We start from the raw sequence: 26717 nt of genomic DNA on the forward strand, positions 1-26717 counted from the left end.
CTGCAGACCTTCAGGAAGAGGTTTGATCACTATTAGAGAGTCATCCTGCAACGTGCAGGGGGTCACAGAACCTGCCCCACACCACCTGTTGTGGTGTTACAGTTGGACTCGAAAGGATTCATTGGCCAGGAGGCTGGGTCACAAACCAAGCCGGGCCTGGGCTATCAGGAATTTGCACAATTTGGGTTAATGTCTGAAGATGCTGAGGAAATAGGAAAAAGGGAGAGGCTGTTCTGGCTGCTACAGCGTCCTTTCCTAGCTGTGCAGTGGTTGCAGATGCATCTGGCCAAGGCCTCTGTTCTCGACTGTACACACTGGGCTTCTCTCGTGGCTGCTCCTCTTAAGTACAATGAAACAAAGGGGCTGGGCAGGGGATCTGTGCTAGGGCAGCTCTCCATCAGGGCAAGTGGTGCAAAGCAGCACTTTTCATAATGGCAGAAGTCATAGGCAGGACCCTCCTCTGGCCTGCACACCTGGCTCCTCCCTCATCAAGAGCATGCACCGTCCGCCAGGCACATACGCATAGTAACACATGCATACACAAGCTTGCACGCACACGTTAGGGGGCTCGGTTTCGTATTGTGATGAAGGCTGCAATGCATCCCAGGATCTGCTTCATGTTGTTTTAGGCTGGGTCGCAAACCAAGCCGGGCCTGGGCTGTCAGGAAAATTTCTCATCTGCAAGCCTCCATAAGAGAGGGACAGTCCCCGTGAAACCAGAGGCGAGGCTGTCGTCTTTTGATTTATTGTGTAAGCAAGGGGGAAGGGAGAGGACACGCATGTCCTTGTGGTTGCAGCAGGGGACTAGTGCTGTACCGGAACACACGCAGGGTGTGTGGCAAGGCACACATGTGCCAACAGAATGCGCCAGCCAGCCACAGAAATGCTCCCGGGGCAAGACGTGGGGGCAGATGTCATCTGCTCTGCAGTTGTGTTCGGGCAGGCTTCCAAAAGCCTCCCCTCCCTGACCTCTCTCACCTTCCTTACAGGCAGTGAACGGGGTGCTGGGCTTGCTTTCACCTGACAAAGGCGCGAAGCATCCTCCAGTTTCTTGCCATACCTGAATTTGCAGGCACGTGTGCAATGCCTATGCCGTTCCCTGTGCGATGCAGGGCATCAGGGGTCAGAGGGGCACAGCAGGGGACTCCTCCACATGGCTGAACTTCACGACTGGCTGGCTCAAGACCAGTGGGTTCACTGGGATTAATGGAGTTACCCCCAGGGACAATGGTCTTGTGACTCATTGAGTTTAACCCATTTACTTTCCCACTGTTATAATGTATGAAGGATTCAGTGTCTGCTGAGCTCTGGTTGGAATTGGAAGGTCTCCTATGGCGTGTCTACACTGCAGTGTAAGCTGGGGCTCAGACTCAGGCTTGAGCCCAACCCCCCTTTCTGTCTACACACAAATCTCTTGAACTCGGACCTGGGGTCCTAGTTCGCTGCGGATATGGAGGGTTCAAACCCAAATCAAGCTAGGACCTAAAGTTCAAGCCAATTGTTTTGCAGTGTAGATGCAGGTGCCCACCCCCCCTCCAACTTGGGTCCTGGGAGTCTCTCAAACGTATCCCACAATATATGGGCCAACTTCCTTTATCCTGTCTGTTCTCCTGCTTTATTAGAAAGACCTGGGTTTGGGGGCGAAGCAGCGTTGAAATGAAGCTCTTTTGCAGTAGGAGAGCATAGGCAGTGACATCTCTCAGTGCTGCTCAGAGGGAAAGATTTAAGATTATACACCCAGATTTGTGCTGTCTCCAGTTGCTCAGATAAACTGGGGGAAAGAACTATCTCTTCTGGCTTAGTGTTCCATGCCCTGTAATTTACCAGGCCTGGGCTCACATTTCTGACTCTCCCACTGATTTCTCTAAGGCTTTGTTGACACACAGAAGTTGCAATTGACTTAGTTTAAGTGGTGCAACTTTTGTGCGTGTAGACCTTGTATCGGTTTTAAACTGGTTTTATCAGTTGAGTTTGTTCCTGTAAATTTACTGGCACAAGGTTAAATGACACAAGCCAGGTTGAAATAGTGTCCACACACCCAGTTGCTCCAGTTTAACTGAACCAGTATAAAATCGCCCCATTGGTTAAACTGGTGCAGGATAATGCGTAGACCAGGCCTGGAACTCTCCCTACTTCCTCATGAAAGGGTCTTAACCATAGGGAGTGAATTCCTCTGTTGAATTCCATATAGGTTCTTCTCCTTTCCTCATCACTGTAGTATTTTCCAGATGTGGATTAAGTGCCTAACATCTGTCACTTCTGGCTTGTTCTCTCTCGTCCTCACCCCAGGGGGAGACTTGTATGTGCAGTGAAGTGTTTTGTGTTGGTAGGGTTTTGTTTTTAAATATCCATGCTGCTTTGTGTTTGCTGGAGAAGTTGGGTAGAGGGGCATCTGGCACTTGGCGGGGAAGGTGAGGGGGTGGTTGTGATGGTTATTCATCCCGGCAGGAATTTGTCCCACAGTTGCAAACAGGCCCTCAAACTCTGTCTCATGCACTGATGAGAGTTTTCCCACTGGCCCCAGTGGAGTCAGGATTTCATCCTTAACCACGCAGAGCTGCAATCCGGCTCCCTCCTGCAAAGTGTGTTAACGTAATCAGTACTCCGGGGTTCTGTCCTCTGCTTTGTCACTGACTCTCTGCGTGACCTCCAGCTGTATTGCAGGGAAGTGCATTAGGCTCCCCTTTCCTGTGTATGTTGACCAGAGAGCCAGCTCTTTTTCGTGGTGCTCAGCACCAGGGACTGGAACCTGTGTTCCCCATAGCCCTGACTCGCCGTGACTGTTGCTTCGTGATATCATTACCAGGGCTCCCCTGCCTGTGCTTTTATGCCAGGGCGACTTGCTGCGTTTCCTTTCATCTTTGCCTAGCATTGAAGAGGCCATGGGAGATGAATGGGGAGCAGTGCAGACAGTACTCCGGGAGCCTGCTCTTGCCCTGAAAAAGCTTCCTAGGAACAAAGAGAGACGGGGGCGGGCGGGGAGCCCTTAGCAATACAGAGAAGGCCGAATGTTATTCAGTACTCAGACCTAGCTCCATGGGAGTGGGAGAGCTCAGGGCTCACCCCTTAGAGCAGTGGTTCTCAGTGAGGGGTACGCAGAGGTCTTCCAGGGTGCACATCAACTCATCTAGATATTTGCCAGGTTTGACAACAGGCTACATAAAAGGCACTAGTGCAATCAGTACAAACTCAAATTTCCTATAGACAATGACTTGCTTATGCTGCTCTCTATACTATACGCTGAAATGTACTCACAATATTTATATTCCAGTTGATTTATTTGATAATTATATGGTAACAATGAGAAAGTCAGCAATGTTTCAGTAGTAGTGTGGCTGTGACACTTTTGTATTTTTATGTCTGATTTTGTAAGCAAGGAGTTTTTAAGTGAGGTGAAACTTGGGGGTACGCAAGACAAATCTGACTCCTGAAAGGGGGACTGTCGTCTGGAAGGGTGAGAGCTACTGCCCTAGAGCACATAGAGCACGTTGCTCTGTGTGTCACCAGACTGGCCTTCCTTAGGAACATGCTCCCATGAAATCGCTGTTCTTTAGAAGGAATGGAATTCAAAGCCAGTTCAGGCTGCGTGAGAGAGGACGTGCGAGCCCCTCCACTGGGATCAGACGAGGCATGGGTTTTGAAGGAGGCCAGCGAGGAAAGGCCATTCCTCTCCTTGAGACCTTTGGCTGTTAAACTTCCCTCTCCCCACTCAAGAGCCCAGAAGAAACCTTCAAGTCCACAGGTTCCTAAAGGTTAATTAGCTGCTTAAAAGAGGAAGCACATTCCTCCCTGTGGTTTACAGCTGTTGTTACACACTGGCCCTAGGCTGCTGTCCCCAGCCTACAGGCCGGCCCAGGATACCTCTGCGTATGCAGCAGCCATGCAGGATGCCTCACTGGCAGCAGGAGAGACAGCGCTGCAGGGCACATGGCGGAATGGGCTGGCTCAACAGTATTCTACTTCAGGTCGCATTTCAGCCTCCCTGCCTAATATGAGACTGTCAGTGGCTAGATCCGGAGCTGTGCACAGTCTGGAGTGAGTCCTGGAGCTCATTTACACCGGATGGCCAGGAATTTGTTTACACCAGGTGCGATCTGGAGTAAATCCACTAACTTCCAGTGGTAATCCTCCAGGTTTTCGCCCCTGTAACTGAGATCAGAATGTGGCCCAAGCAAACACTGAGGTAGAAGAAGCTGCAAGCCATAACCTATCACCCTTTTCTGTTAGGTTCTCCCTAAGAGCTTTTCTTTCTCTGGGTCTCCTAGTGTGTTATATATTGTCCATCTACATAGGCTATGGGTCCCCAGTGCAGGGACCATATCTGTACAGTACTTACCATATAATAGCAGGGCACACTCTGCTTTCTAGTAGAGTTGATGTTGTAGGCTGAGATTTTTCAAAGCCACCCTAGGGTATTTAGAGGCTCCATTCCTACAGAACTTAGGAGATTTAGATGCACAACTCCAACTAGGTAAGCACTGACAATCTCACCACCCAGAGCACCCAACCTGTCAGCATCATACACTCACGAGAGCCTCTCCCGTGGCTGTGCTCAGTGGGTTTTGGGAGGCTGCTGCTTGCATCCCAGAGTGAGAGCTGTGCTCCAGATGACAGGGATTCCATTCCATCACTTCCTCCCTGCCCACCCAACGGGAGTGTGTAGTTAGAGGCATTTTTCCCTTACTAAAAAAAGTGCAAGTTTCTTAATTGTTTCCTGCTGGAGTTGAAACACTGATGCTGAGTCTGAAATAGAACCTGAGAGGAAATGCAATTGGAGAGAGAGGCTAGAGAGCAATTAGCATGGGTGGTCTGAGCTGACCCCCCATCCCCATCCCCATCCTGTGCTCTGCTCCCTGGCTAACACCTCCCTGGCACCATTACAGAAGACCCCCTGTTGTAGGGGTTATTTTATTATTTATTCCTACATCATCCCCTGAATATACTCCCATCCCCTCGTAAGAGGAAGAGGGGAGACGTCATTAGTGGCTGTGAACCACTCAGGGAGCGCAGGAACGAAGGTATAAGTAGCTAGATAGATGGAGAAAATGGTTCGTATTCCCCTCTATGGCAGCTGTGGATGTACTGGGGGAGCGTCTTTCCTGTTGAGTTAACCCCACACCACAGCATTTGAAGCATTAAATGCCTTTAACCTCTTTCGTGCCACCAAATGACACTGGTACCTTCAGGCTGCTTTTCAGACCTGTCCTTTCAGATGAGTCCCAGTTTGGGTTGCACTGGGGATTCATGATCCTCCATGAGAGGATCAGGCCAATGTTTTCAAACTAGGGTTCCTAAATCTACATGAAGGCATCTAAACAAGCAATCTGAGCTCCTGATGTGCTGATCGCCTGCACTGCCCGCTGAAGCCAGCAAAGGAAATGATAGAGGTGTCTGAAACTGCAACTGGGTCAGAGAGCCCCGCAGCATTAAATCTGACGGGCACTGGGCATGTGGGGTGCTTCATTGGGGTGTAAGTCAGGGCCGACTTTGACTTACTTGTTACCTCCACACATCAATGTTTGGAGGCTCTTCTTAGCCCAACAGCTCTGCTCATCCCATCCTTACAGCTAGATCCAAGGGGCAGAGGTTGCCCACACAGGGAAATTATCCAGTATAGCTATTCGGCAATAGCTCGCTGTGTTCCAGAAGAGCGTCCACATAGGGGAGTTATTCCAGAATAGCGATGCAGGTCAATTTCTCCCATGTAGACAAGGCTTCTCTCTCTGACTGATGTGTCATTAAGCCCAGGCCTCTCTGTCCTCTACAATGGTTGTTTCTTGACCACCCTGCTAGACGGTGCTGCTGAAATCCCTCCTGCAGAGCTGCCAAAGCAGAGCTCCCACCCAAGTGCCAATATTCCCTCCCCGGGGTCTGCATTTGAATTTCCCACCTGGCTTCCAGAGTTCCCAGTCTAGACAAGCTTCTCCAGTGAAAATAGACATTGTTCTTCTCCTGCTGTCCCTGATCCCTATGCTCTGGGAGCCTCCCTTCTGGCCCATGCCCCTCCACTGGCTCAGAGTGCATCTGATCTCTGAAGACTCATGGGGTGAAATCCTGATGCTGTTGAAGTCAGTGGGAGTTTTACCATTAACTGCAGTCGGGTCTGAATGTCACCCAGTGATTGGCACCCGTGTGTGACCGCTGGAGCTGGCCTCACCTAGGTGAGAGCGTCACACTGAGAAGCCGATACTGGAGTTGCTGCATCCCACACTGGTGCTGCGTGCCCGTGTGGCGTGCTCGGCCTTCTAGGGGCATATCATAGGGCTCTTGGTGCTGCACTAAGCTGAACTGTTTTGCAGCATATTGTGAGAGAACTTGTCTGGTCACCTGCGAGAAAGTGGTCTTCACCCAGCAACTCAGTAAGCTGGTTCCAGCTTGGCATGCTCTCCCAGCTGGCAGCCCACTGAGAAGACGATCTCCAGGATGCCAGCTTTCTGTTTCTGTAGCCACACATCAGCAATGTTGCTGGCACAGCAAGCTGCATGCAGTATGGGGCTTAAAGGCCTCACCAGTGAGTAAGGACTGGTAGGTGACTTCCCATGCAGACCAGGGAGTCAGTAAATGGCAAGGAAGTATGGGCCAGGAGGAATTGTTGGAAAGCATAGGAGGAGGAGCGCCGTCCAAGTTGCTTAGCCTGCGTCCACAGTGCTGAGTGGTGACATTAGCAGCTCGAATGTTGGCAGCACTGGGCATTAGCCTATCCCGCTGACAGGCCCGCTAGCCCAGAAGTGAAGTACCACCACGCTTGAGCAAGAGGTTTGTGGGTGTGGATGGGATTTGGATTCGGGACAACACTCGAGTAAGTATAGTGAAGACAAGCACTTAGATTGTAAGCCTTGTGGGGCAGGGCCCATCTTTTCACTGAGTGTGTGTTCAGTGACCGATGACATGGAGCCCTAATCCCAAATGGGGCTTCTATGCACCACCGCAAAGTCACCGAGCCAGATCCTCAGCTGGCGCAAATCAGCGTCACTCTCCTGAAGCCAATAGAGCTGTGTGATTTATACCAGAGGGGGGTCTGGCCCACTTTTTCTTTGGCAGCTGGTAGCAGGGGCTTCTGGAACCACCTCGCCAACAGCATCCCGCTGGAGGCAGGTTTTGTATGTGCTGTCTCTATTGCCCCGATGTTGTGTTTACTCCAGCCCTTACCTTCTCCAGTCTGTGCTTCTTGCCAAGCACATTATAAATCTTTCTGATGGAAAATTGCTTTCTTTTATTGGGTGCCTCACCATTCAAGGTAATTGGCATCTGTTCATGTGTCTTGGAGTTTCTATTTTTATCAGCTGCTCACATATCCACATGTAGCCACTCTGCCTCATTATCCTAGTCAATTTCAGACCTAGTGCTTTTGTTGTTGTTGTTGTTAGTATGTAGATGGGAGATGTGGAGGCAATGACAAACAAGGCTATTCCCTCTTCAGCCAGCCTCCTGGCACCAGTCTTCCTGCTGGTGCCTTGAACTAGCCACAATCCCTTGGCTCCCTGCATCACCAGCAGAAGAGAGGGTGAGTGTGCAAACAGGTCCCAGCACCAGTAACGTTCCTCAGCCACCTGGTCCATGATGTTGCTTTCCTGAGTAACCAGGTCCTTCCCCTAAAGACATGAATTTATGTAACTCTAGATCTGTTACGAGACAACCAAAGAATATTGTCCCAGGCTTAGTAAGCAGGAAACATTCCGTCTTCCCCCTGGCAAAATGTATAATCACACGTGTTGTATCCTCTCAACTCCTGAGAGGGGGGCTGCGGGGAGAGCTGAGAGTGCACTGTCATGGCTCTGGCCTGATGACCATGGGCCTAGTTGCCTAGTATCTGCATATTCAGTTTAATGCAGGGGTACTCAACCTTTTTCTTTCTGAGACCCTCCCAACGTGCTATAAATCTCCACGGCCCACCTGTGCCACAACAACTGATTTGCTGCATATAAAAGCCAGGGCCAGCATTAGCAGGTAGCAAGCAGGGCAATTGCCTGGGGCCCCATGCCACAGGGCAGTCGGTTAGCAAAGCTAAGTTCGGCTTCAGTCTCAGATGGTGGGGATCAGGGCCCCGGACTTCAGCCCCATGTGGTGTGGCTTCGGCTTTCTGCCCTGGGCCCCAACAAGTTTAACATGGGCCCTTCTTGGCGGACCCTCTGAAACTTGTTTGCGGCCCGCCGCTGGGCCCATGGTTGAGAACCACTGGTTTAATGGATGCTTGCAGGAGACAGGGGATGGGGAAAGAAGAGAGAATATGAAAAGGTGAAATGCAGCTTATTCTCTGCTAAACAGACCTTAGTGTGCATGATTGTGTTTTCCAGGTTTGGGATAGAAACATATGGGCACCTCTGAGATTTAGACAGCTGTCTCCCAGCCCATCAATAATAGCTCCAAACAGATGTTCTTTAAGAGATGCTTAGATCCTACTCCGTCTGTGGTGCCAACTCTCGCCACTTTATTTCTAACATTACTGGGTGCTTTTTCCTTAAACCCCCAGCTCCTGGAGTCACGTGATTGTGAGTCTCAGCTTCCAATTAAAAAAAATGTTTCTAGCCAATCTCTTGAGCCCTCAGGGCAGGCAATACAGCTTCACCTACAATCAAAACTCCATGTCACTATGTAAAGCCTCAGCTGATAGGGGACCTACGTGCCTGAGAATCGCCCTTTTGATGAACTTCCACTTTCTGGCTGTCTTATTTAGGGGGAAATTGAAAAATACATTTTTAAATTCCCTGTTAGTTTTATCAAGTGACCAAACGCTGGGTGTTTTCTTTTTTTAAGAGTTAATATGAGCTAACTGAATTTTCTCTCCAGGTTTCTGTGTTTAAATGGTCATACTTAGCAAATCGACAGGAAATAAGCCGAACTTTGTCAATATCATGAAGTTACGCATGCCCAGGATGTGTTAATAATAGAGTTTTCATGCAGCTACTTTGCTGGAAATCTCTTTGCTAATGTGAAGTACTGTGGAAGTAAATAGGCTCCCCATTGGAATGAATTCAGTGTGTGTATAACATTTCACGTTGCAGAGAGATGCCCTATTTATCGACTGAATGGGTACAGCATAGACAGCAGCAGCAGCAGCGTCCCTCACGCAGCTTTGCCATTGTGTCTCAGTACTGTTAGTGGGAGGACTGACTAGGTAGTTCAGCCTGTCCGTCTCTTTCAGTCACTGCCGGGAAGGATGCTGGCTGAGCGCGGCCATTAACTCATTAAGTCACTGAACAGCCACGCAGAGGTTCTGACGTCAGCCAGGCTTGAACTGGTGACAAGGGAAAGTTCTTGTCATGGGGAGGGGCTCGACCAGGCCTTCTGGACCACTCCCCAGACTGTTGCCAGGGGATCCAGGTGCTGGATCCTGTGTGCTGTAAGTCTCCGGAGTCAGAATAGGCACAATGCCTGGGCACCACCTTAGCACCCCGCTGGGCCCACTCGAGAGCGCAGCCCATGTGGCTGCTGCCCAGGCCTTGGCTTGTCAAGTTCCCCCATAGCTTAAACCCACCCTCTCCTTGAGCTCCAGCCAATGGTGTGAGCCTGTTGGGTTACACTTTAACACATACAGACTTTGCACGGGACTAGAACCCAGCATTGCTCTTTCTTTAATAGCAAGAGAAATGAACAGATCTATACACGAGTAATCAACCCTACACCTATTTCCCTGCCTCAGTTTCCTCACCACTCCAGTGCCTTCTTTGGGTAGGGGTCAGGGTCATCCGAGGCTATCCAGGTCTGTCTGCTCCATGTCGTGAGTTCTGAGACATGGGATCTTCTTGTCTCCGCTGACCTGGTCCAATCCGTCCTTTCCCCTCTCCTGCCTGAAATTCCTGTGTGTCGTTGTGTGTCTTCCCCCGACCCACCTAGTCTCTTCGGGTTTTACGGGCTGGCATTGACACCTTGGTGTTTGTCTTCTGCTTGGTGACTTTCCATTCTCCAAACCCAGGGCCCTTGTTCAGGAAAGATGGAGAAAACTTATTCCCCACTCCGGCACCCTCCTTAGCATAGCTATTGTTTGGTTAGAGCCCAGCCATTAAGGGTGACAACTCTCCATTGTCCCTGGCCTGGGGAAGATGAGATGCAGACCTTGCCAGCCCCTGGTGGGTTCCACGCTCACGCAGAAGCATTTAGCCATACGGCAGTTTTCAGAGTAACACCTTCATCATGTCAACCAGCATTCGTGACTTTTACAGACAGATCCTCCAAATCATCACCGCTCTGTACATCATTTCCAGACTTCAGAGCCAGCCCGCGCCTGGGAACTATGGCCTGGGAATCATTTCCTATTGGAATTTGAAGGTTGATGCTAAAAACCCCATGAATGTTTTATATAAATTGCAGCAAGGGCAGGTATTGTCTTGTTCCGAGAGTGTACAGAGCCTGGCACGATGACCCTTGATCCCCGATTGGGGCCTCTGGGTGCTGCCACAACAGAAAATAAGGTTCTTCTTTAGTCCAAGGAACTCAAAGCACTTTAGAAGCATTTGTGCATTAGCCCTCGCACAGTCTGGTAAGGGAAGTATTAATTCCATGTTTCCTTTGGGAAAATACAGAGGCACAGCTTGGCTAAGTGACTTGTCTAGGGTCACACAAGAACCAGGAATTGAAACCTTCTGTCCTTCCTCTCTGCCCCTGTGCTGTGGTAGAAGCCCTATCATTAAGTGTATTTGCCTGCAGCAAGAGAGCTGCGGAAGGCTGTGCACAGCTGAAAAGGACCGCATGACAACTGAGCAACAAAAATAGGACTTGGGGGGGAGGAAGGCAAGAAAAGGAATGGGATCTTCACACGCGCTGCTCATCAAACCCGGAGGGAGTCAGCTCTGAAGCTTCAGATTAAGAGAAAAAGAGGTATGACAAGCAAAGGCATCAAAAGATCTCGAAACCATCAGTGAGCACTTTCTTTGGAGATTTAGCTAGTCAGCAGGGAAGAAATGTGACAACGGCATTTAAGACAACCGGTATGAAGGAACCTGGCGCAAACAGACAGCTCTTAAAGTCAGCATGTTGGCAGATGGGGTAGCGCTGAACAGGGAGGGAGGCCATTTATCTGTCTGTGCGGGGTGTGTGTGTGTGTGTGTGTTTATGTGTTGAGATTGAAGAAGAAGCAGGTACTTTTAACTTGCCGTGTCATGGCACAAGATGCATTGGAAAGAAATTCCTGATTGTTTAGTGGCCTTCCTCTATGTCAGCCTTCACCTTACGCTGCAAGAGGGGGAGAAATAGGGCCAGATCCTCAGCTGGCATAAATCGGTGATACACAACGTAAACCAGTGGAACTCCTGGTTTGCATTAGCTGAGTATCTGGCCCAGAAAGTTTTGCTAACTGACATGATGTAATAAGTCTTAAAGGTAGCAAAAATACTCATAGGTTCAAAGATTTTAAGACCGGAAGGGACCATTAGATCATCTCGTCTGACATCCTGTATATCACAGGCCACTGACTTCCATCCAGGTACCCCAGTTTCGAGCACAGTACCTTCTAGTTGGCTAAAGCATCTTCCAGAAAAACGTCCATTCTCGATTTGAAGACAAGAGATGGAGAATCCTCCCACTTCCCTTGGTAGTTTGTTCCAATGGTTAATCACCCTCACTGCTAAAAAATTTGTGCCTTATTGAATTTGAAGTTGTCTAGCGTTAACATCCAGCCATTGATTCTTGTGATGACTTTCTGCCGTAGATTAAAGAGCCCCTTAGCAGCTGGCATTTTCTCCCCAGGAAGGTCCTTGTGCACTGCAATCAAGTCACCACGCTATAGAAACCAGTCAGCTTAAAATGAAAAAACTCAGAGGAAAAGACTCCAAATGGCTTAACCCTTGTCTTTCTTGTTTTCTCTTTCAGTTACAGAGAAGGAGGTGCAGCAGTGGTGAGTTTCTAGCCCCATGTTTCTGATTCTTGTGAGTTCCCAAGTGCTGTGTGCATGCAGCTGTTGAGTGACAAGTCAGTTCTCTCTGCTGCGTGTGTGAGTGCGTGCATCTTGTGTAACCGTATGCGCATGTTTGCCTCCGTTTCTTTTCAGAGTTGTATTGCCTGGGAAGCTGGCTAAACTGAGAAGCAAAGGCAGGCGTCATGAGACAAAAGACTCATACACAAGTCATTTCAGGGTGTGGCTCCTGTTCCCAACAGTCTTTCCCATAATCCATTTCTGCCTCGTTCAGGCACCAGGCTCTGCATGCAGCTACTTGGATGCCAGGTTCTTCTGTACTGAGTATTAGTTCCTCACCTGCTCTTTGAACTCCATTGGACAGGAAGTGTTTTCATGACTCAAAACCACCCTTGGGATTCAGCTGCACTGCAATCCAAAGTGTGTTTGCAGCTCAGGAAGACATAACACTGATAAAAATAGTAGTGTAGATGTGATGATGCTGGCTTCAGCAATCAAATATGTACCCAGAGGGTCAAGCTGTCCTGCAGTGGTTCAACCCCAACCTCAGGGCAGACTGTTAAGAAGCAGAGCACAAACCCAAAATTGGCTGAGTTCTCTACTTAGATTTCACCAATCAAGCATCAAGTGTAAACTCCTCAAGCCCTATAACAGCCTAACCATGGAGTCACAGACAGTCCTCTTGGGTACTCTGGTCTATATTGTCACCTAGGCAAGCTTTCCTTTGTGATAGATGGTCCCTTACACCAAAAATCACAACATTCAGGTTACTCCCAGTCCCAAGGACCAGTCACTTACCTCAGGTCAATTGCACCTTCAATCTCACACTAAAGACAAGATTTGTAGCCAGTCCTGTAACAAATTATCTAAAGGTTTATTAACTAGGAAAAGGAAATGAAAGTTATTTACAAGGATAAGGCTGGTAAACATATATATGCACAAATTAGGATAAGCAAGCTCTACATGTCCTTTAGGGCTAACGCAGGCCAAACACTGGGGATCTTTTGTTTATGCTTAGTAATCCTTGCCCCTCAGAGTCCAAGCAGCGTAAAAGATACAGTTCCTTTTTTTAGGGCTTATTATTCCTTCCCCCCTTCTGCTTCCAGTTGCTAATTCTGTTGGGAAGAATTCACTTGCATGTCTTCTCTTCCTGGGGTCGGGGAGAGTCTTTTGTCCTCTGACGTTCCACAAAAGTTCATCTGGTGTTGATGGGCCTTCCTTTGTTGGGCAGGAGATAACACCTCCTGGTGGAGACTGGTGGAGTACTTCATGTGGATTAATGTCTCTTTCCTGAGTTACAGAGGGTTACAACGCAAATGTTTCAATATTACCTTACAATATGGGAGACAGGTGTTGTAAGGGAGATTATTGCCTGCAGCAACTTACAAGCATTGAGTGAACCCTAAACACTAAGCACATTTTTGTAGCTCTGATACCTGTTCTAACAATACTAACATGCAGGTGAGCCAGATAATTCCAGCTCTGTGTTTGTTGGTATCCAAGTGAGGCATGGGCACCTTGGTATAAGCTGGCACCTGGTTTGCCAGCATCACACTGGATTCTACAGCCCACGCTGAGCTCCACGCCACTGCACCTACAGTGCCATTTTTATTGGCGGTAGCTAGCGCGGGTACGTCTGACCGAGCTGCAGTCATGCTGGATTGCAATATAGGCCTACCTCTAGCTGCAGCAGGCAGACACCATGGGGCAGGCTGCCCGGCACAATGATCTTTCGCTCCACTGCAGAACCAAACGTGATGGCAACGTTAGCCAGGGATGGTAGCAGAAGTGGGGGGTCTCAGTTTGCAGAGTCCCAGCCACCCTCTCCTCCCCTCCCTGTCAGGCTGCATGCGATGCAGTGTGACATAAAGCCCTGAAGATCTTGGGTCTCGGGGAGATTCAGAGTCTTCCTAAGAGCGATCTACATGGCTTAATAGCTGGATAATGCTGCATGTTAGGCAGCTTCAAAACTCCCAGAGAGCAGCATAACTAATGGAGCAGCTTTAAAAAAAAAAATAAAAAAAAGCGACAACCCGTGTTTGCAGGTTTTCTGTGCTGCAGTTTTCCGGATAAATGAGCTTTGCCTCCAAAGCAAGTGCTGACATTGGTGCTGTTACACGCTCACCTCTGCATTCGAACAAGCGCTGAAACCTTTCTGAGCCTGCCCGGGCGTGAGAGACAGTGACAAATGTGAAGGGAGAGCGAGCGGCTCTTAACACCGCTGAAGGGCTCCCCTGTGGTGCAGCGCCATACATAAAGCCCAGGCCTGCTGTGCTCGTTCTGCACAACGTGTTCTAGCGCACGTGGCGGGCAGCAATGCTGGTGCCTTTCCACCGCCACTCGCAGCACGTGCAAGAGCCCATCGCTCTTGGCTCTGGGTAAAGGTGAAAAATCAAATTCCATCTGCTCCCAGCAGAAGGAAGAAATGGAACGAAGTGATCAGCGAAAAACTCAGCTTGCCAAGCCCTGTCTTAGCACCGTCTCTAGCTTTGATGGGTTAGCTCCTGCATGGAATAAATACACAGGCACTGAGTCTCCAGCAGCAATCAGAAACTATCCCATCAAAGCCAGAGATGGTGTAGATGGGTGTAAAAGCAGAGCAAGCCAGAACAGAATCAGGTCCATTGCCTTGGCATTTCTTTAAATGCCTGTAACATGTTGGTTATGGCAGCTGGCTCATCAGTAGACTATCTTGAAAACCCACCTAAATTACACAATGCAGCCTGACTGGTGTGTGCGGCATGCTGAATTTGATCCAGCAAGGAAAAGAGCTTTTCTTGTCCTCTTAAAGACAGCGCAGTGTGCAGATATCCCACCCTCTTCATTTTGCGGGTTGTCATGGTAAATGAAGCCTAATGTGGGTGAGAATCAAGGTTCACGAGCCTCAGTTGGAGAGTGAGTGTGGTGGTGTGTCTCTTTAATGAAGGTGACACATGCACCCCTGGGAAACTGTCTTGGTTTTTGTAAGGCCTCTCAGCATCAGAAGCCATGAGAGGTTCTCCTTTGCATGGGGCAACCAGATCTCCTGATTAGCAGGATACCAGCCCCCTTTCTGTAGCATTGGCTTGAAAGGATTATGACCATAACCCAGGGGGCAACGTCTGAATATTCCTTTGAGAGTAGGCCTCAATCCTCTAGCCCTTACTCGTGCAAGCAATGGGGGGCTCTTCTTGTGAATAAGGGTAACAGGATCAGGACCTTGGTGCAACCTTTCCACTGTGGCAATTATTCTAGGTTGGGGATGTGGGAGGAAAGATGATGAGACCTAATTTTCAGGAGTGCTGAGCATGTGCAGCTCCCACAGATGTGAAGTGAAGTTGAGAGTGCTCAGCAGCTCTGGACGGCAGGCCCTGTGGGTGTAGTGAAAGCACACTGGTGGAAAGGGCCTTGTTTTTCTTTTTTTAAAAACTCTTGCATCCTGCTGGCTTAAAACTCAGCAGCTGTTTCGGCATGTATAGCAGGAAGAATTCTGTCCCAGTGTCACACCAGCCAAACTGGATTATGGTAATTCTGTTCTCAGTAGCATTCAGCAACCCATTGTGTTGCCAGGGCTGGGGAGAATTCCTTTTCTGAGATTTCCTTTGGACTGGGATAATGGGATTTTCATTTCATGCATGGGGCAGATTAAGGACAAGGCATCTGGACACTAAACAAAAGACATCCTGATGTCAAGGCGATTATCCATTGTGTGCCCATTACATCTAGGGAGCCCTGCGTGCCCCATATCTGACTGTAAATAATAACATTTGTAATCTCGCTGGAGAGCAGAGAAACACAATTAAAGTGCACTTCAGTTTCCAGCATGGTGTGTTATCTTTAGTGAAGCGCTCTTGTGTATTGAGAGAGATGATAAGCAGGAGTTCATGCTTTGTAGACTAATGGTTTAGCTTGTTGATTCCGCTCCAGAGAGCACTATTTAAGGCTTGTCTACATGGGAAGTTCTTCCAGAATGAGGTAGAGGGTGAATGTAAAGGGCTATAGCTATTCCAAAATAACCATTGTGGAACTGCTGGTTCTGCAGTAGCTGTTCTGGTCAGTTTCCCGGTGTAGACACATCCTTCGATTCGGTGTGCTCTTAGCCAAGCGAGAACTCTTCTTGCCCTGCAACATGGTGAAATGTCTCCTCCCAAAAATAATCAACAAAAGAAAGAGCTGGGAAAAAGGAAGTTAGTGGGGTTATGCCATGTAGATCCATGTTCATTACGTTGATGGCTCCTGAACAGAAGTACTCATTTGGGGCCCCGGTTCTGCCGTTCCTATTCACAACGGGGAGAACTAGAGCTGGTCAAAAAACCGGGAAAGTTTTCCATGACAACTTTTGATGTAAAATACATCCTCAGGGGTTTTTTTGTAGAAATTTGAACTTCTGGTGACGAATTGAAAGTCAGAAAATGTTGACAAGCTTTAGGTGATACCTCCAATGGGGCTGCCCATTGGTACCACTGGATGTGAAGTGAGGCTGGCAGGATCAGAGTAGCAGCCGTGTTAGTCTGTATTCGCAAAAAGAAAAGGAGTACTTGTGCATCCGAATGATGAAGTGAGCTGTAGCTCACGAACGCTTATGCTCAAATAAATTTGTTAGTCTCTAAGGTGCCACAAGTACTCCTTTTCTTTTGGCAGGATCAGATTCCTTACCAATAAAAAGTTGGCTCCTCTCAAACTCAGCCTGGCATCTGTGAGTCAAGATGGCTTCTTTCTAATTTATACATAATCTACAGCAATTCTCCAGACCTGCATAATGCTTTCGTCTTCAGATTACATCTCTCGTAATACCTTCACAGACTCATTCCCTTCCAGCTTCTACAGCCCTGCACAAGAGTAACTGAGGGCAGAATTTGGCTTCCTGAGCAATCCTGTTCAGGATGTTTGAGAAGAGATGGCATCCCAATCCCTGTCCTGTAGCTGTGTTAGTTCTCCAGGGCTACTCAAAGTAAAGAGGAGCAAGAAACTTATTTTTGTCACAGAAGTAACTACCTGTGAACCCATACGCAGGGATCTGCTGAGTAAGTAGGTGTCATTTTTGCGTAGGCACTTTCCAGAGTAGAAAAGTGCTATAAAGCTCCTTAACAAACAGATGCCTTTAAAGGCATCATGACTGAGTTAAGCAGCAGGAATCCTGCTGTTCACGGCTGCTTCTGTCTGTGCACTCAATGGGGCAATCAGTGGAGGGTTTGGAGGACGCGGGGAGAACTCAATAAGCCAGAAAGCTATCAAGCAACACTGTAAAAGAGTCTCCTGGTGCACACCACCTGCACTGGATCCGCTGTCACTGGAAGTCTTGCAGAATTACTGTCTGTTTTAGAGGTTGCTGACGCCCTCGGGGAGGTGCAGGAATGCAATGCCTCTGAAAGTCAGACCTTGAATACTTTACAGTAAGGCACCCAAATCAAGTCACCTCAACCAAAGGGACCTGACTTTCGGAGGTGCTGAGCATTTGCTGAAATCCGTAGGAGCTGTGAGGGTTCAGTGTCTCTGAAAATTAAGAGAGTAGGTGCCTAGGCCAGGCTTTAGGTGCTTGATATTTAAAGCCCTGTTTTTGGAAATAGTGGCCTGGCTGACCTGTATTTTACAGCTCATGCTGTACATGAATGGAACGGGACGCTGCCTTTCAAATGCTATACGGAGTGTTGTACTCCACGGGCCTCGCTCCCAGTCCATGCAAACCTGCTGATGCCGATAGGGCTGCAGGGGGGTGTGTATCAGGGCAGAATTTGGCCCCACGCCACATCAATAGGAAGGGGAAGATCAAGGCAATGGCAGCAGCATTCAGAGCCAAGGTTCATTGTCTCTGCAAGCTGGATGTGAAGTAGGCAGCAATGTTGTGGGGATTCACATGCTCTTACACCGCTTCTCAGAGAGCTGACCATTTCCTCTCTTTGTCAGCACAAAACGGGCCTTCTGCTGAGCTGGTCAGGCCCACTGGCAGAGAGGATAGACCTTTGTAGGCTAGGAATTGTCACAGATCAGCTGGTTCTTAGCTCCCTGGTGCTTTGGCTTCTTCCTCATGTAAACACCCCTGTCCTTATTGCTCCCCTGCCTAAGGGCTTGATTCGGCTCCCACGCAAGCGAATTGAAGAACTCCCATTGACCTCAGTAGTTCAGGGTTATAGTGCTTGCCAGGAGCTGGCAGTGTCTGTTGCAGTTCTGGAAGCTTTCCCTATTTTTTTTGGAAAACAGTTGTGACAGGTTGGACCCCTTGGGAAGCCACCTGATATGCTGAGAACCACCGCTGAGTCTACTTCTTCTGCCAGCATGGGCCCCCTTTAAACTGTCTTGCTGAGCCAGGCTATTAAAGCCTTCTCTAACACACACACAGGCAGAGTCACACCCAACTGCAGATCAGCTCTGTGAAGACTCAGTTTAAGGGACTTGCTCCAGCACTCAGATGTCTGCCTCCCTTGGAGTGCAGACCCAAAGATCTATTATAAAATTCGTCCCCTCCCTCAATGTGGAGAGAGGTGTGCACACTTCTTAGCCCCCCTGTTAGAAATTACAGAACCTGGGTTTAATAATAAACAAAGCAAATGTTATTAACTATGAAAGGCAGATTTTAAGTGGTAAAAGGGGTAACAAACAGAACAAAGCAGATTACTAAGCAAACGAAATCAAACATGCAAACTAAGCTGGTTTCACTGAAGAAATTGGTTACAAATAGTATTTCTCACCCTAGATATTGTTGCAGGCAGTTATATTCCTTTTCAGACTGAATCCCTGTCTCAGTCTGGACTCCTCCCTTGCCTTCCCTTTTGCAGTCTTTTTTCTTGGGCCGACAGGCCATGGAGAGGAGGAGTCCTGTTTGCCTTCCTCCCCAGCCATAAATAGGATTTACATAAGGTGGGAATCCTTTGTTTCCCAAACTTAACCCCCCTTCCCTTACAGTGGAAAGTTACAAGAAGTCCCAGGTAATGTTTCAGTATCAGGTGACAAGACCACTTGACCCTGTAGTATCACAGTGTCCATGAGTCAGTGACAGTATGGAGCTTCTACAGGAAGGCCAAGCTTTTCACAGTCCATTTTCCTCACTGACTGGCCATCCACCCTGTCTGGCTTTTCCATTGTTGTACCTGAAGTGTTAGCCATGGGCGTCACCCAAAGTAGCATAGCTAAAATACAAATACATAGTCAATATTCCTAACTTCAGATACAGAAATGATACAGGCACAGAAACAGAATACAGATTTCAGAATAGCAGCCGTGTTAGTCTGTATTCGCAAAAAAAGAAAAGGAGTACTTGTGGCACCTTAGAGACTAACAAATTTATTTGAGCATAAGCTTTCGTGAGCTACACCTCACTTCATTGGATGAAACAGGATAATCACATTCAGTAAATCAGAACCTTTCCAATGATATCTCACATGAGCCATCTTGCATTAAGTCTGTCTCAGTTATGTCCTGTCATATCATAATCATATTTTCATAAAGAATATTGACTGACATGTCACACCAGTGTCCAAAGCTGGGCTTTAAGGCAGGATGGGCCTTGTGCTCATGCTCTGAATGGAATGTCATGTTTAATTCTTGATTGCACAAGACTTAATAGCTGTTTGATAGAGTACCCCAGGCTATCAGTGATTTCTTTGTCCGTGAAAGAGGAGTGCTTAGGAAGGCAGAGGTTGCTTGGGGGTTCTGCTCTGAAGTAACTTTGCAGGTGTATAGCCCTCCATGTGTTCAAGGTGCTGTGCTAAACATTAACCTGTGGGCAGTGAGTGAGCCTCATTCCCATTTTACAGATGGGAAAACTGAGGCACGGGGCTGAAATGGCTTGTCCAAGTGAGTCATTGGCAGGGCCAGGGATAAGAATCTGGGAGTCCAAATCCTGTGTTCCTTCCTGTAGAGCACCTGCCTCCCAAATACAACTGATCCAGATGCATTTTGTTCTTAAAGGACCCTCTTCACCCAAGCTTCCAGCTCTGGTACATAGGAACATAAGAACGGCCATATGGGTCACACCAATGGTCCATCTATCTCAGTATCCTGTCTTCTGATGGTAGCCAGTGCCAGATGCTTCAAAGGGAATGAACAGAACAATGGCAATTTATCAAGTGATCTATCCCTTGTCATCCAATCCCAACTTCTGGCAGTCAGAGATTTAGGGACACTCGGAGCATGGGGTTGCATCCCTGACCGTCTTGGCTAATAGCCATTGATAGACCTAGCCTCCATGAACTTGCCTAATTCTTTTTTGAACCCAGTTATACTTTTGGCCTTCACCACATTTCTTGGCAACAAGTTCCACAGGTTGATTGTGTGCTGTGTGAAGAAATACTTCCTTATGTTCGTTTTGAACCTGCTACCTATTAATTTCATTGGGTGACCTCTGGTTCTTGTGTTATATGAAGAGATAAATAATACTGCCGTACTTACTTTCTCCATACACCAGACATGATTTTATTGCTCTCTATCATATCCCCCCTTGGTCATCTTTTCCAAGCTGAAAAGTCTCAGTCTTTCATTTCTCCTCATGTGGAAGCTGTTCCATACCCCTCATCATTTTTGTTGCCCTTCTCTGCACCTTTTCTTATTCTAATATATCTTTTTAGAGATGGGGCGACCAGAACCGCACTCTGCATTCAAGGCATAGGCGTAGCATGGATTTATATAGTGTGATTATGATATTTTCTGTCTCATTATCTATCCCCTTCCTAATGGTTCCTAACATTCTGTTCACTTTTTTGACTGCCACTGCACATTAAGCAGATGTTTACAGAGAATTGTCCACAATGACCTCAAGATCTCTTTCTTGAGAGGTAACAGCTAATATAGACCCCATCATTTTGTAAGACTGTGTTTTCCAATATGCATTACTTTGCACTTATCAACGTTGAATTTCATCTGCCATTTTGTCACCCAGTCTTGTGAGATCCCTTTGTAACTCTTCACAGTCTGCTTCAAACTTAACTTGAGTAACTTTGTATTGTCTCAGGTTTCAGAGTAGCAGCCGTGTTAGTCTGTATTCGCAAAAAGAAAAGGAGTACTTGTGGCACCTTAGAGACTAACAAATTTATTAGAGCATAAGCTTTCGTGAGCTACAGCTCACTTCATCGGATGCATTTGGTGGAAAAAACAGAGGAGAGATTTATATACACACACACAGAGAACATGAAACAATGGGTTTATCATACACACTGTAAGGAGAGTGATCACTTAAGATAAGCCATCACCAACAGCAGGGGGGGGAAGGAGGAAAACCTTTCATGGTGACAACCAGGTAGGCTAATTCCAGCAGTTAACAAGAATATCAGAGGAACAGTGGGGGGTGGGGTGGGAGGGAGAAATACCATGGGGAAATAGTTTTACTTTGTGTAATGACTCATCCATTCCCAGTCTCTATTCAAGCCTAAGTTAATTGTATCCAGTTTGCAAATTAATTCCAATTCAGCAGTCTCTCGTTGGAGTCTGTTTTTGAAGCTTTTTTGTTGAAGTATAGCCACTCTTAGGTCTGTGATCGAGTGACCAGAGAGATTGAAGTGTTCTCCAACTGGTTTTTGAATGTTATAATTCTTGATGTCTGATTTGTGTCCATTCATTCTTTTACGTAGAGACTGTCCAGTTTGGCCAATGTACATGGCAGAGGGGCATTGCTGGCACATGATGGCATATATCACATTGGTAGATGCACAGGTGAACGAGCCTCTGATGGTGTGGCTGATGTGATTAGGCCCTATGATGGTATCCCCTGAATAGATATGTGGACAGAGTTGGCAACGGGCTTTGTTGCAAGGATAGGTTCCTGGGTTAGTGGTTCAGTTGTGTGGTGTGTGGTTGCTGGTGAGTATTTGCTTCAGATTGGGGGGCTGTCTGTAAGCAAGGACTGGTCTGTCTCCCAAGATCTGAGAGAGCGATGGCTCGTCCTTCAGGATAGGTTGTAGATCCTTGATGATGCGTTGGAGGGGTTTTAGTTGGGGGCTGAAGGTGATGGCTAGTGGCGTTCTGTTGTTTTCTTTGTTGGGCCTGTCCTGTAGTAGGTGACTTCTGGGTACTCTTCTGGCTCTGTCAATCTGTTTCTTCACTTCAGCAGGTGGGTACTGTAGTTGTAGGAATGCATGATAGAGATCTTGTAGGTGTTTGTCTCTGTCTGAGGGGTTGGAGCAAATGCGGTTATATCGTAGCGCTTGGCTGTAGACAATGGATCGAGTGGTATGATCTGGATGAAAGCTAGAGGCATGTAGGTAGGAATAGCGGTCAGTAGGTTTCCGATATAGGGTGGTGTTTATGTGACCATCGCTTATTAGCACCGTAGTGTCCAGGAAGTGGATCTCTTGTGTGGACTGGTCCAGGCTGAGGTTGATGGTGGGATGGAAATTGTTGAAATCATGGTGGAATTCCTCAAGAGCTTCTTTTCCATGGGTCCAGATGATGAAGATGTCATCAATGTAGTGCAAGTAGAGTAGGGGCATTAGGGAACGAGAGCTGAGGAAGCGTTGTTCTAAGTCAGCCATAAAAATGTTGGCATACTGTGGGGCCATGCGGGTACCCATCGCAGTGCCGCTGATTTGAAGGTATACATTGTCACCAAATGTGAAATAATTATGGGTCAGGACAAAGTCACAAAGTTCTGCCACCAGGTTAGCCGTGACAGTATCGGGGATACTGTTCCTGACGGCTTGTAGTCCATCTTTGTGTGGAATGTTGGTGTAGAGGGCTTCTACATCCATAGTGGCTAGGATGGTGTTTTTAGGAAGATCACCAATGGACTGTAGTTTCCTCAGGAAATCGGTGGTGTCTCGAAGATAGCTGGGAGTGCTGGTAACGAAGGGCCTGAGGAGGGAGTCTACATAGCCAGACAATCCTGCTGTCAGGGTGCCAATGCCTGAGATGATGGGGCGTCCAGGATTTCCAGGTTTATGGATCTTGGGTAGCAGATAGAATACCCCAGGTCCTGGCTCCAGGGGTGTGTCTGTGCGGATTTGTTCTTGTGCTTTTTCAGGGAGTTTCTTGAGCAAATGCTGTAGTTTCTTTTGGTAACTCTCAGTGGGATCAGAGGGTAATGGCTTGTAGAAAGTGGTGTTGGAGAGCTGCCTAGTAGCCTCTTTTTCATACTCTGACCTATTCATGATGACGACAGCACCTCCTTTGTCAGCCTTTTTGATTATGATGTCAGAGTTGTTTCTGAGGCTGTGGATGGCACTGTGTTCTGCATGGCTGAGGTTATGGGGTAAGCGATGCTGCTTTTCCACAATTTCAGCTCGTGCACGTCGGCGGAAGCAGTCTATGTAGAAATCCAGGCTGCTGTTTCGACCTTCAGGAGGAGTCCACCTAGAATCCTTCTTTTTGTAGTGTTGGCAGGAAGGTCTCTGTGGGTTAATATGTTGGTCAGAGGTGTGTTGGAAATATTCCTTGAGTCTGAGACGTCGAAAATAGGATTCTAGGTCACCACAGAACTGTATCATGTTCGTGGGGGTGGAGGGGCAAAAGGAGAGGCCCCGAGATAGGACAGATTCTTCTGCTGGGCTAAGAGTATAGTTGGATAGATTAACAATATTGCTGGGTGGGTTACGGGAACCATTGTTGTGGCCCCTTGTGGCATATAGTAGTTTAGATAGCTTAGTGTCCTTTTTCTTTTGTAGAGAATCAAAGTGTGTTTTGTAAATGGCTTGTCTAGTTTTTGTAAAGTCCAGCCACGAGGAAGTTTGTGTGGAAGGTTGGTTCTTTATGAGAGTATCATTTGCTCCAACCCCTCAGACAGAGACAAACACCTACAAGATCTCTATCATGCATTCCTACAACTACAGTACCCACCTGCTGAAGTGAAGAAACAGATTGACAGAGCCAGAAGAGTACCCAGAAGTCACCTACTACAGGACAGGCCCAACAAAGAAAACAACAGAACGCCACTAGCCATCACCTTCAGCCCCCAACTAAAACCCCTCCAACGCATCATCAAGGATCTACAACCTATCCTGAAGGACGAGCCATCGCTCTCTCAGATCTTGGGAGACAGACCAGTCCTTGGTTACAGACAGCCCCCCAATCTGAAGCAAATACTCACCAGCAACCACACACCACACAACAGAACCACTAACCCAGGAACCTATCCTTGCAACAAAGCCCGTTGCCAACTCTGTCCACATATCTATTCAGGGGATACCATCATAGGGCCTAATCACATCAGCCACACCATCAGAGGCTCGTTCACCTGTGCATCTACCAATGTGATATATGCCATCATGTGCCAGCAATGCCCCTCTGCCATGTACATTGGCCAAACTGGACAGTCTCTACGTAAAAGAATGAATGGACACAAATCAGACGTCAAGAATTATAACATTCAAAAACCAGTTGGAGAACACTTCAATCTCTCTGGTCACTCGATCACAGACCTAAGAGTGGCTATACTTCAACAAAAAAGCTTCAAAAACAGACTCCAACGAGAGACTGCTGAATTGGAATTAATTTGCAAACTGGATACAATTAACTTAGGCTTGAATAGAGACTGGGAATGGATGAGTCATTACACAAAGTAAAACTATTTCCCCATGGTATTTCTCCCTCCCACCCTACCCCCCACTGTTCCTCTGATATTCTTGTTAACTGCTGGAATTAGCCTACCTGCTTGTCACCATGAAAGGTTTTCCTCCTTCCCCCCCCTGCTGTTGGTGATGGCTTATCTTAAGTGATCACTCTCCTTACAGTGTGTATGATAAACCCATTGTTTCATGTTCTCTGTGTGTGTGTATATAAATCTCTCCTCTGTTTTTTCCACCAAATGCATCCGATGAAGTGAGCTGTAGCTCACGAAAGCTTATGCTCTAATAAATTTGTTAGTCTCTAAGGTGCCACAAGTACTCCTTTTCTTTTTGTATTGTCTGCAGATTTTGCCATCTCACTTTTCACCCCCTTTTCCAGATCATTTATGAATATGTTGAACAGCACAGGTCCCAGTACAGATCTTTGGGGGACCCTACTATTTACCTCTCTCTCCATTGTGAAAACTGACCATTTATTCCTACTCTTTGTTTCCTATCTTTCAACCAGTTGCTGATCCATTAGAGGACTTCTCTCTTATCCCGTGACTGCTTACTTTGATTAAGAGCCTTTGGTGTTAGACCTTGTCAAAGGCTTTCTGAAAGTCCAAGTTCACTATATTGACTGATTCACCCTTGTCCAAATGCTTGTTGACACCCTCAAAGAATTCTAATAGATTGGTGAGACGTGATTTCCCTTAACAAAAGCCATACTGAGTCTTCCCCAACATATCATGTTCATCTATGTGTCTGAGAATTCTGTTCTTTACTATAGTTTCAACCCATTTGCCTGGTACTGAAGTTAGGCTTACCAGCCTGTAATTGCCAGGATCGCCTCTGGAATCTTTTACAAAAATCAGTTTTCTTTGGATCAGAGCCCAGCATGCTGCGGAGGGAGATGGGGAGAGAAACAGCACAGATATGCTTTAGACTTTTCTTCATTCCCAGGAGGTGCCTAGTCTCTTTGGTGACAATTAAGGCTAATATTTTGTTGCAGTTATTTTTAGTAAAAGTTACAAACAAGTCATGGGCAATAACCAAAAATTCATGGAAACCCATGACCTGTCCCTGACTTTTATTAAAAATAACTATGACAAAATGGGGAAGGAGGAAGGTCCAGCACCCAGCGCTGCAGGGGCTCCAGGTTTCCCCCCCTCAAGCATGGCTGAGAGCTCGGGATCCCCCCTGCTGCCAGCAGCAGCTTGGAGCTGTGGGGTCTGCCCTGGGCAACTGGGATCTGCAGGGTTCCTCCCCCCGCGCCCCACAGGACTGGAATCTGTGGGGTCCCCCTGCCACCTGTGCTGGCTGGGAGCTGTGGGATCCCCCCACCACCACAGTTTGGAGCTGCGGGGATCCCTGCTGCCCGCGGTGGCAGCTTGGGGCTACAGGGGTCCCCATCGCCCATGGCGGCTAGGAGCTGTGGGGTGTGGAGGAGGCGCTCGCTGACAGCTCCTGCTCCACCACCCAGGGCTGAAGCAAAAATGTCACAGAGGTCTCTGAACTCATGGATTCTGTGACTTCCATGACCTCCATGATAAAATCTTAGCCTTAGTGACTCTCTATCCCAGACTGTATTGCTGTGGGCTTGATCCACAGCTCACAGGTGAGTCAGGTGAGGGTTAAGTAGGCTCCCTGGGGCTCTCCAATGTAGACACACAAAGCATGAAAGAGTGGGACAGGGAACTTTATTTGAGGAGTTTCAAATGACCTAGCTTCTTTTGTGCATAGGTTAGAGATCCAGGCTCTGTCCGAAGCAGTGAGTCGGCACTCATTGGGACATCACGCTGTCGTACTTTGTGCAGGGCGGTTAATCAGAATTCAGAGCACTCAGCCGCCACAGAACAAAGGGGACTGCAGTGCAGTGGGAAGCACTGAGAATTTCAGGGGCTTGCCTTACAGGAGAACTGTCACTATCCGATACATGGTGGAGCTGGGGCCGTACAGTACAAGGCACTGCTCTTTAGTGTCAGACTTTTCTCCTTCATGTGTCCCAGTGAGCTGTAAGTCATGTTGTCATACAACATCTCAGTGGACGAGATTGAACCCCCCACTCCAGTTCTCCCAGGGCTAGTAAGGGGGCTGCCTCACAAAGAATGAGGTGGAGGGAGAACAAATGAAACAGCTTTGAGAACTGAGATGCCAAGAGTGAGATGAGAAATGAGCTGCAGTTTATTCAGCTAGGTACAAAGGCCTCCTGTCTCCTCAGGAGCCGCGCCTGAGCTATAAAATCCCTCCATTAGCATCTTGAGCCATTTGTAACGTGCTCTAGGCAGCAGGGCATGCCAAGGCGTGAGTGAAGAGGGTGCCGGGCAATGAGAAAACACAGGCTTTTATTGAGCCCTGAAAGTGAATAACAGCCACACTTTCCAATTTTGGTGCCCACTCTGACCCCACCCTGCACCTGG

The 26717-nt window shown here is 47.8% G+C and overlaps 1 protein-coding gene across 4 annotated transcripts in view; it reads left to right on the top strand.

The window, feature by feature from the left end:
- NCS1 (neuronal calcium sensor 1) overlaps window positions 1-26717 on the top strand; it is a 119689-nt gene that overhangs the window by 44265 nt on the left and 48707 nt on the right. For all 4 annotated transcript variants that reach the window (XM_038374147.2, XM_038374146.2, XM_043498698.1 and 1 more), the window contains one exon: window positions 11806-11830. In XM_038374147.2, the coding sequence (XP_038230075.1) occupies window positions 11806-11830 (25 nt within the window). The remainder of the gene's footprint in view (window positions 1-11805; window positions 11831-26717) is intronic.

Source organism: Dermochelys coriacea, chromosome 16 (assembly GCF_009764565.3).
Source record: "Dermochelys coriacea isolate rDerCor1 chromosome 16, rDerCor1.pri.v4, whole genome shotgun sequence".
Lineage (NCBI taxonomy): Eukaryota > Metazoa > Chordata > Testudines > Dermochelyidae > Dermochelys > Dermochelys coriacea.